Below are 11,549 nucleotides of genomic sequence, written 5' to 3'. Positions count from 1 at the left end.
TTATAGATAAATATATTACCTTTGAGCATTATAGTAGATGTTATTTACTATTAATATTTTATACTCGTTATACTTATATTTGTGTATTATTATAGCAATATTCATAGAGTCGCGACTACAGCGAAATAACAAGGCATACCTTGTTTTTTATCAGGAGCATCTATTAACTATGTATGTATTCGGGTTCGATGCTAGTATCGAATCTACATGTGAAACCAGGTGACTGTAAATTTAGATTATATATAGACATTTCTATAATTTCTTTGCCGGGTCTATTTCCGATCTCTTGGTATTTTGATAGAAACCACGTTTTAGCTGGTCGTTGTTCAATGTCATTGTATCTGTCCTATTTATTTCGTGACTGTGTTGCCTCTTCGTGTAGAAATACCCTCTGCTTAAACCGCAGGATTTATTTCTAAGTGGATTTCAGCCTTATTTTTAAACGACTCTGTTAACTTGGTTTTCGCAGACAATGCAACCATTTTGAATGTGCCAACGAGGCTGTCTGTACGTCTATGTATGAAAGACTATGCTTTTTTTTTTTACCAAACCTTAAGTACCTTCCCTCAGCAATAAGGCAGTACTGGAGGCTTTAGTTGCCTGGAGTCGCCCGATAACCATGACGAGTTACTATCGGATCATCATCAGCATTGATATCCTTTGAAATCTCCATTCGCCCTTTCAGTGCCTACGCACTCTGCCAATCACTCAGTTGCTCAACATAGCATACTCATAGCCTCCATACGTTACATTCGTGTTTACCACTGTTTCCATGAATATTCGGTACAGATACAAGTCTTCTTATTTTGTAACTAATCAACCACGCAATCGATCCCAATTATCAGATCTCTCGCAATCGCATTGTTCAGACGAATTCAGCTATTCACGGTTGCCCTTACGGCGTGTATCAGCACGCACATAGATATATCTAAATGCTATCTGGCTATGCACGCGCGTATGTAGTTTCAGGCTTTTCATGTGTCACACGGTGATCAAATAATATATATATATATATATATATTTTAGCCACTTATCTCCCTTTCAGTTATTCTCTTCTATACACATTGCAGATTGTCCATCACAGGGTCATGCATTTGGCCTTCACTCTATTCGACATATCGGCCTTGCTGCTTGACATCAAATTATCCAGCTTTGACGAGCTTGTCGGTCCTTCGAACAGTTTTGTTTTAGCTAATAATATCTTCTACCTTTACACTTAATCGATTACATGTTTAGGACAAAAATAACGCTTCTTTCTATTTAGACAGGCCGTAACCGTTCATAAACTTCTACACACTTCCCGAAGTTTTCCTATTTGTCCGTTGCGAATACTTTTTTTTACGGATGCCTCAGTAGGGTCACCTGAACGATAATGTTTCATAATCGTTCCAGACTCCAGGGACATTTCAGACGGCCTGACCTAACGTTTACAGCCCGTAGCCCTCGAGGCTGTTCAGCCACAATCCGGTTTCAGGCGCCACTCGACGACTTTTTCAACACAAGAAAACATGAAGCCACAAAAAGGTAGCCTAAGGTAAGATTTGTCGTTTCCTTGTTTACCTACTGCTCAGGGGTGGGTGTTTTTGTTTATTTAATGTAATTAGTTTGTCTTGCCTCTCTCAAGTGTATGCGGTCAGGCATCCTTCTTTTTAAACGTTCCGTGACAAGACGGGCATCATTGACAGGACCACGTTGCGCTAATATGGTGTGCCCGCCTGATCTTTGGAGCGTTTCAGTTGCACTTTGAGACGTTTTGCTCCGATCTGGAAACCGTTCATCGACTGAATAGCTGCCTGGGCACTGATAGGTGTGGCATAGGAAACGAAGCCAAAACACTTGGACAGATTGGTCTGCTTGTCGATGAAAACCTTAGCCGAAATTACCTGTCCGAAAGGCAAGAACGTTTGCACGAGGTCCATGTCGCCAAATTCTTGTGGTAAATGATAAATGAAGAGATTGGCGCCATCGGGCCCCTCGACCTGCTTTCCGGCTGGGTTTTGGATGGCCAAGTTTACAAATGAGGCAGCTGGTACTGCTGTGGCGGGGTGGTACGTTTGAGCCAAATCTACAAACAGACATTTCAATACATTGGATATGGTAAGCAGTTTAGGATAAGAGGATAAAGCGCTGGAAATTTTACTTTTTTGAATATTCTGTATATTGAAGGTGACGTTACAATATCGTTCAGAGTATTTATATAGATATATATACATATAGTGAGGGATTGGATGGCGAAAGAATTTGAAGTGCCAGCTAGCAGTTTTAGATACTGATAAAACAGCGCTTTATACTACAGATTCGGATGCTACCTTGGTGATGGTTCGCCATGCCGTTAGCGAGCGAATTTAATGACACCGGACTCAAAGAAGATACTCCGGAGAGGGAAGAATTCCCTGATGAAGACCCATTCGTTTGGGCTGCGGCAGAAGCAAGAGCTGAGGCTAGATTCTGCATAACGACCTGGTTCAAGCCTCCACCGGTTTGAGCCGCTGGGCTGTTAGCGAGTTGTGCTAATGCGGCGATTGATTGAAGGTTGGCAGCTGTGTTAACATCTGAAAGAACGTTGTTTTTAATGATCATAATATGGATTTTTACGCGATGTAACTATTTATTATTTTTGCGCTGAAACAAGATGAACACGCTATTTGCTATACGTAGAATTCGAGGAGCTGATATTTTATTATCAAAACACTCAGCAACAACAACACTAATGACGCAGCTATTTAATAGGCAACGACACATTTGTTAATTTTGTCTATTTTTTTTTCTATATATGCTGTTAATTTACGGGTGAGCTGCTTAAAGCTACAGTGAACTCTTTTAATGCCCGTGTTATTTCGCATGCGAATGCTATTATTTGAGAAGATCAGCTCCGAGGACTAATGCTGCGATTATTTGCTAATGTTAGACGTTCGTAAGCCATTAGCAGGAATAACGGCTCACCAGCGGTGAGCCGTTTATTGCTATGGAGGATCAATTCGGTTCATAAATAGTACCCATGTGAAGGCAGCATAAAGGTGTAACGCAGAACTATCTCATACGGACTGATTTTTATATACATAATAGGTTAGTGGTTAGTTCCACGGTTACCTCCACCGGCTGGACTGGCGGTGACCGCCGCTGTTGCAGCCGGATGCCCCGCTATCGATACCACTGAAGCTGGCTGGGGCGACGTGGTCGAGTATTGACTTACACCGGAAACCCCTGAAACCAGTCCGACGCAAATCATCGCGCCAGAGAGAACAAGAACAAGCTAACAAATTGCAATCCCCATTTGTTTACGGCTACCACAGCACTGCCCTCAGCATGCGTCCCTCTCCACCAACAAACGAAGACGTGCATAGGATGTAGACGGAGCAGATATCAAACAAATTTTACTAAACTGATCAACGATCTGGATCGTGTAGCTTCAATTAGACCCACACCAGTTAGTCCAGTACAGTGTGTTTACCTATTTATCAATGATTTGTTCCATTTTTTCCTGTGTTTATGTACATTTAGCTTTCGTTGACTCCCATAAAGTATAGGGAATTGTAAACGTAAAGAGCTGAACCATATCCGTTCGCTCTCGTCATGAGAAACGGATTTACTCACCAGTTCCTCCGTTAGCCGCAACGAGCGTTGCCAGCTGGGCAATGTTCGGTACAGCTGTGGCCTGCGCGAAACCGCCAAAGCTATTCTGGGGCTGTAAGTGAATTACACGTATTTTTAGTACTTATTTTCGCATACGAAACATCGACAACTCAACACGAAACCGCACATCTCTGAATGGCCCGTCGTTTATTTTTATAAGTAAAAATTCTAAGTTATGTTCATATAACGTCGATATGCAAGCACGATCAACGTCACCGTGTCCAAGTTCAAATGTGTCCTACCCGCTAATCGCATGAGTTTGTAGTACCCGCTTTGCGAGCAAACGTACCATGTAGGCAGTTGCTGGTGGCTGATGCGCCGCTGGAGCAGCGGCCGAGAGGTTGACAATGTTCGCCATATTCCATAAGCTATTGATCATTTGCTGCTGTTTCTTTTGATCCTTCTCCTTTTGGGTGTCGGCGAATTTTACGACGAGCGGATTGCTGCATCCCTTCATTGTTTGCGAATGGTTCATTGCTTTGATGGCGTTAATCGCGCATTGACGCGTCGAGTACGTAACGAATGCGCACCCCTTCGATTGGGATTGACTGTCCCGTAGTACTGTACACTCCTCAATCGTGCCAAAGGAAGAGAACATCATGCGAACCTCGGCCTCACCGCACTCCTTTGATAGCATACCTATAAACAGCTTGCGCTCTAGACCGATAAGATGGTGGACCGCAGCAGTATAAATAACAGTAAAAGTCAGTCAAAGAATAATACCATTAGATAGAACCTTTATTCAATAAAACACGCGGTTCTATTGTTTTTGAACACAGCGAACATAATTGTTCAGCTGTATAGGTCGGCTAACGTATACAGGAGGGTGCGCCCGCCCGAAAAATTATTCCATCGTAGCTAGGTTTTAGTGCCTTTCGCCTAGATGACTGAAGTTAATTAATATGCCGGTTTACCGTTTCGGTTCTCAGAGTCTGCAGGCTTCATCTGTATCGGGTGGTGCATGCCAGGCAGTGTTTTGATGTTGTGCATTTCGTTCTGGGCGTCGAGAGCAGCTTTGCGCGTGTAGAACGTCACGAAACAACAGCCTGTGAACATTGATTCCAAACCCAGGAGGACAAACGTGATTTATTCCATCTAAATATATCACATCGATAAACTATGTCTGATCTTCACAGGAAGCGTGAGTCTGTTATTCGGTGGTGGAAAGTCCGGAATTGTTGTGTTTTCACGTGGTAGTGTCGTTGGGTTCAAGATCGTTGGCATTGTCAGAACCTGAGCAGATATAGACATACATACATACGTACATACATACATACATACATACATACATACATAATCATGTACCTAATATCTTGTAAGATATACTGGCCGCATATCAGTGGTCATGCAACGATAATACAGAGGACGTCTGAAGCGACTTTTCAGCGTTTTATTAGAAAACCAGCCGCTTCATCAGAATTCCGTGTTGACAATAGCCTGGCTATTTCGGTTATGACTGTCGCGATATGACACAAATGCTTCTTAAGATCAGATGGAAAGGGCTTCAGTGAAGACCGTCAGTCGACCAATATAACAGCGTGCAGCGAAACAAGAAGACACCTTATATCGTCTTGGTGACATATAACGAAGCCAGCTTTCCTTTCGCGGAGGAGACTACAAAATAGCTACAATATAGGCGCATAGGCATTTCTGACAACGAGCGTATCTACAGCATAAGACCAGCAAGTTTCCATGCCACTGCCGCTCACCGAAGTATAATCTTATCGTTGAATGCCGCAAACGACCGAGAATCAACTCGGTCGTTTGCGGTACGAGTAATAGATACGAATAATGCGCCTAAAAAGATGGGTCAAACGATGCAATGTCTTCAAGCTAGGAATGGCGCTCGCCACGTCCATAAGTGGCTGTCGGCTACCGATCTGAAAGCGGCTGAAATTGCTTGCTTTCTTCCAGAGACAGTACTGCTCTGTGAAGCGAGCCATGGAAGAAACTAGCATGACGAAACGACACAGAACAGTGATTCTATGTGACTTATTCTATTCTATCAGCGTGAAAATGTCAGTCGGTTTCGTTATTGAACAACTTTTTTAGTTTGTCGCTTAAAACTACGAGTAAACAAGTAACAGGTAAGCTTCAAGAAGAATTACATGGGCTGCAATATAAAATTGCTCGGTGTTTAGTAACCCTGTGATAGGTTGTCTTTCACTGCGTACAGCAGTATTAATTAAGATATTATGGGTTTGTTATTTTGATGGACATGCATCACAACAACCTCTAACGACGAACTCTGTTCGCTCCGCTAGCATAAGAGGCGCCCTCCTGTGCTCAGAGAAGCATCAGTTGGTAACTCAATGATATATTTGTGTAAGCATTGTCGCTATTTACGCAGGGCCGTCGAGTGATGCGCTAGTAAGTTCTCTTTAGTTTTAGGCAAAAAGTAGCATCTTTGTTTCCAATTAACGACAAAGATGTTGATAAGTACTTCAAATACAGGGTAAATAGGGACGGATATAGGTGTCGTGCAACAAAGATTTGACTATTTTTTGTTCCTCTTTTACCGAAGTCGATAACGTGATTCCGACCTGTCTGAACAGAAGTTCTCGATTTCAATGAACGCTTGCAGACATGCGTCTGAACTTAGCTGTGAATAATTGTGCAAAATACTTCAAGTTTTATATAGGATCGATGACAACGCACATTGCCGAAGACGGCTTGTAGGTGTGAACTAAGTGCTATGCATGTACGAGTAAGCTGATGCATTACGCCAATATGTCAATTATTTGTTGCTATACATTTTCCCCCGGGAGCTATTGCATTATAGTAGCCCAATATGAATAGAAAGTAAATAAAAACACTTTTGTTGTGGACCTTAGAAAATATTTTACACTATACAACAGCGATTTATCGATGAAAAATCGCCCTTGCTGTATCTGCGCTAAGCTAGACCAACGTCCGCAGCGTCAGCAGGTGCTGAGGTGTTCCAGTATGAGCCTTTAGTTCGACATTGACGCTACCGATAGCAACGTAACGTTCGACTATTTGTCTGCTCGCACCCTCCACCGTTCTTTTCCCGAGCAACATATTTCAAAATAATCATCAACGAAACAAGCTATGTTTCTCCTATCGCACAACTTCACGTCAGCTCGCCTTTTAGCCGTCGCAACCTGTGTATTCGTTCGTTGGCAGCTCACTATCAAATCTATTTCCTGACAGCATCCTCACAATAGAACATCTGTTGATTCTTGATTACTTCCTCTGTACCCTGTCACTGTAAATATATACTAGTGATATTGTTATGCAGTTGCTGGCCAGACATGCCGTCGTGCGTCTTCGATCGAGCCATTCCGATTGACCTGTCGGCAGGTGGATCTGTCTATATCAAGTCCGTTTGCCGGCTGATATGCACATGTGTCTACGATTTGTTTAATCTTGGTACAGCTTGGCCAGCGAAATTCTCGCTCTATATGTGTGTGTTTTCCCTTCCAGTCTCCTGTTTCGTCTTGGTCCATGATTGACGATACCGCAGACGGTGGTAGCCGTAGCAATCGCGTAGTCTGTATGACTTCTGTGAAAGTTGCATACTTGAACGTACGTAAAACATTTTTTGCGTACCTTCCTCTTCCTCACAAAACAGTGTCTCGGTACGACAAGCAGTTTTGGTAGCTGCCGCCATCGGCACGGCGAGCTACTGTTGCAGCTAGAGTTATCGGCCTACAATAGGGGAGTTATTGGACAAGTGCTGTTGGTATCGTTTTGATTTTCATTACACTCTTTGGTCAACAATAGCTTGCTATCGCGTCCGTCGGTTCATTTCTTTTGTATGTGCTTGGTGAGGTCGACGCGGCGACTCAGTTTTTGTCCTATGTGTCATTCGCGCAAAGCAACCTGTCAGGTGACTGCTGTTCGCCCGTTAGCAAGAACGGCCGAGCTCTTCCATCAACAGCAATAGTGACAAACGGTGACCAAATATCTCTATAGCACCAGCTAGCCTTTGACACACCAGCACTAACCATAGTAGTCGTGAATCATATGAACTGTCTTCTGGCAAAAAGTTGGATGCGGATAGTGGCATGTGGGCGCCGTGAACAAGCCCTTACGCGCGGTTATGACGGTGCAGAGAGCTGCTACTGCAGCGGATCTGCAAATCGAAAACGACTCAAGTCGTGCCTGTTCCTCTTGTCATTCTTCACATCTTTTTCGTTTCTTCCTCCAGCTCACTCTGAAGGAAAATCCACATGTCTGTGGGTCCGATGCATGCGCGTGCATCAGTCAGTCTGTACGCAGCGTCGTCATGTAAGGTAGTAGTCAGAAAATTAAGCTAGAGGAAACCCTCATCGATAAAGGGCAGTCTGGCCTTTAGTCTATTGTCGGACAACGATTCGAAGTCAACGCGCAGCCGGAAGCGTTTTCATCAGCAAGATCTATCAGTGGACACGAGCTATCAGTGGAGTATGGTAGCGCATATATGCTCAGTGCGACTGCGAGCAACTTTTACAAGGAGAGCGATCAACATGCGTTGAAGCTGTTGACGAATCACTAGTAACGGATGAGGATCAGATAGAGCACTTCGGTTTTCACGAAAGTTAGATCCGTAATTATTAAGGAGAACTTCATCAATTGAGCCTTTCTGTATTAATAATAACAACATAAGGTGCAACAAGAGCAGAACAGCAAAAGTCACCCGAAATCATAATTGTAATATATAAATTTGAAAAGAAAGTAATTGTCTAGTCCCTATTCGACGCTCGTAAAATAACTGATATCTCGGCCTAGGGCTCAATAGAACAGGCTAGAAAAAGGAATCATTGGTCACTTCAACGTAGGGATAACGTGCATACAGTGAGGTGCGAATACGCGATGCTTATAACGGTTCTGCTTTTAAAAGACGTTGGTTTTTGTCTTTGCTATTCAGCTATGGCTTTTCGAAATTGTGCTTTTTCTTATAATTGGAGCAACTCAAAGTTGGAACTAAAGAAAACGTATTAATGCGTTCCCTTTATAGAAAGATGGATGATACTCTTTCTTGCTATTAATGTATGCAATTTTAATGAACCTCGCTAAAAAAACTTATTTTTCAAAAAAATACTTTGTTCAAAATCGTATAGAATTTTGATGAGTGCACTGGCGTGTTCTTGCAAAGATGGACATTCTTACCTCGGCTGTTACCTGTCGCCTTGTCCCGTAGTACGTTGATCGAATGTACCTTCCCGAAATCTTCGAACAGGTTACGTAACTCATTTTCATCCCAGCTGCGCGGGATTTGGCCGACAAACATCTTGATGGCATCGGCGTCTGGCTGTGGTTGCGCAGCCTCCTGGTGCTGAACTGGAGAGTTCATCTCCTCCCTATGGGCAACCGCAAGGGGCAGGAGACAGTGATACCCCAATGGTATGCACAGTAGCAGCAACAACAACAACAACAACAGCACCAATAAAAAAACAAATAGGGTTAGATAAATACATCAGATCTAGCGGCTTGTTAAATAGAAAAGAAGCAACTAGTCTTCTAACACGATTATTTAGTAGGAGAAAGATGGCTTTAAAATAAGGTCGATTCAGCAGTCAATGTATTCTTAATAGCGAAAAAACAGAGTATTCTGTTTTAACTATTTTTTTTTGTTTGTTTTATTTAACCGGAATGGACAACATCATTACAACTGAACATATAGCAAAGTCAAACATTATACTTTTTAAGGCAAAAAATAATGTAAATGGCAAAACCAGGTGTCCGATGTATACACTTGATTCACACCTTTTAGGTCAATTGATTGATATCGTTTAAACGCCTATTTCGCAGCCAAATTTAAAACGCTAGTGAAATAACCGTTTGAAGTACATTTAATAGAACTAGCATACATTTAGTAGAAAAAAGACATTAATATTTTCTCAGATAATAACAAAACATTAAGCTGTGTCTCGAATATATCTTAGAACACTTGCAATCCAGAAAACTATTAGTATTTTAAATAGTCGTTGCACGTATTGGTGTTAAAACAGAACTTCATAAGAGAAATATAGTAATATAAATAGAAGACATTTTATATGGAGATTTCGTTTGTGTTAAAGCATTTTCCTTCTAAATTTAAATCGTTCTAACTCAGCTCGATGTCCGCTCAATAGAGTGCCTAATGTTTTTTTTTATTTGAAAGTAATGTGAGTTGCGGATAAAACTCAGTCGAGTCTCTCAGCTTTAATAGTTCGGGAAGGTCTTCATCGTCCTTATTCAAGGACGAAAAAACTTTTTGAATGCAAGTAGTCACTCACTTAGGTCATTGCGTCGTCGCTCATGCTTCTGTTACCTGAGTGCCAATGCTCATATTCGTGTGTACCGTAGCTGTTGGCGCACGAGCGCTGCCAATTCCTCCGTATCGATCTGGCCGCTGAGAAGCAGCAAATCCGCATGAGAATTCACGTTGCTGTCCGTAGACAAGGCGAAACCAACAATCGGTAATGATAGAAACGGGTCAAAGAAAAATGGCCAACCCAGATAAGACACGTGAACACAGTCCGTAAAAAACAACTGTGAATTCCCCACTTACAGAATAGTTTAACTGCAACAATTTATAAATTAGTTTCTACCTTTTTACAGTAGACAATCTGAAGCAACTGCTAAACGCGTAGATGGATATGGCTGGACGGAAACGTGTAGAAATTATTATAGATTCACATTTTTATCGTATATATCTATAAATTGATTAGAAATATAAAAAAAAAAAAAAAAAAAAAGGAAACAGTTACGCGGTAAACACGACGAGCTTCTTCAGTTTTACTAGCTCAATTTACTGGACAACAAACGAACTGACGCTTCTGTATGCAAGAAGTTCACCATGATAAGATCACATGAGAGACAGCGAGACAGCGTTAACACTCAGTTCAATCACCATCAACCAGACGTTCAAACGCTCGAACCGAACCGATTAGCGAACAGATCCCATAAAGGGATTCACAAAAACATGTATATATATATATATATATTTATATATATATATATATATATATATATTGAGAATATGGTAAAAAAAATAGACGGACTTGTACAAAGAAACTGGGCAGCAGCGTTCAAGAGCGGACACAGATCGGACACGGACGAATGGCACGCATAGCACACACCCAGCATTTACCCAACAAATGGGGGACTGATTGAGTTTTGGGACGGGAGGTAAAATGGGAAGCAACGATTATATACTACGATCATATAATGCGCGGTCACGGGGTGTATTTTTTCGTATTTTGTTTTTCTGGTCGTGACGACCTTTATTTGGCAATATTCTTGCAGATAGTACAGCATTATAACGTATTTTGCATCATCGATATGGCAATATGCATTATATTATATATACGTTAAGTAAGTAAAGTAGGTCTATATTTTACGAAATATTTTTTGCTGTATGTAATCGATTTAATAATGAAATAATTGTGCAGAAAATTTGCCATCTAGCGCTGAAATTTCTTGGCGATCCTTGTAGATTAATAACGAATGAAATATGTTTTTTCTATTTATTTCAGTTTTTGTATATAAACTTATAAATCGCATCAAAAACTCAGTGAATCCAGACCAGATTTCAAACAATCTAACAGTTCTGAGGACAACTTTGAGCGATGTCTATAAGAGTGTACGAAGACAGAGGACATAAATGAACGGAGATTTATGTCTATAAGTGGTATATAGGCTTCTGCTGGCTAGTCGCGTTGATTGACGGACACCCGACATTTAAAAAAGGTTAAACATTTACTCCTTTGTTATGAAAATGCCTCGAGAGCCGTGGCTTATCACAAAATTCAACCAATAGCTTCAACTAGCTCTGACAATATTCAACACAAAAACCAACATAGTAGTCTAACGGATACATGCGGGAGAGATACTGGACCATGTGCTTGTTGAGATTAGTATTAATAATGATGGAAGTAATATGTGAGTTACATTTAAGTCGGCGGTTTCTCTAGAAAAGTGTCACC

At 41.5% G+C, this 11,549-nt stretch overlaps 1 protein-coding gene across 10 annotated transcripts in view; it reads right to left on the bottom strand.

Annotated features, from left to right (window-relative positions):
• Nucleotides 1-140: 140 nt before the first annotated feature.
• The window catches only part of bru1 (bruno 1), a 67,580-nt gene continuing 56,171 nt past the window's right edge, over nt 141-11,549 (bottom strand). For 4 of the 10 annotated variants that reach the window (XM_022840893.2, XM_022840890.2, XM_022840898.2 and 1 more), the window contains 7 exons: nt 8,749-8,939; nt 4,548-4,679; nt 3,923-4,290; nt 3,595-3,685; nt 3,091-3,204; nt 2,310-2,552; nt 141-2,065 (listed from right to left, as the gene is read on the bottom strand). In XM_022840893.2, the coding sequence (XP_022696628.1) occupies nt 1,698-2,065; nt 2,310-2,552; nt 3,091-3,204; nt 3,595-3,685; nt 3,923-4,290; nt 4,548-4,679; nt 8,749-8,939 (1,507 nt within the window). In that variant the 3' untranslated portion in view covers nt 141-1,697. Of the gene's footprint in view, nt 2,066-2,309; nt 2,553-3,090; nt 3,205-3,594; nt 3,686-3,922; nt 4,291-4,547; nt 4,680-8,748; nt 8,940-9,857; nt 10,010-11,549 lie in introns of all 10 variants that reach the window. The other 6 variants (XM_022840896.2, XM_022840897.2, XM_086970205.1 and 3 more) reach the window with 5 other exon arrangements.

This window comes from Varroa jacobsoni, unplaced genomic scaffold (assembly GCF_002532875.2).
Source record: "Varroa jacobsoni isolate VJ856 unplaced genomic scaffold, vjacob_1.0 scaffold_897, whole genome shotgun sequence".
Taxonomy (NCBI): Eukaryota; Metazoa; Arthropoda; class Arachnida; order Mesostigmata; family Varroidae; genus Varroa; species Varroa jacobsoni.
This window is presented reverse-complemented; position numbering and strand designations above follow the sequence as displayed.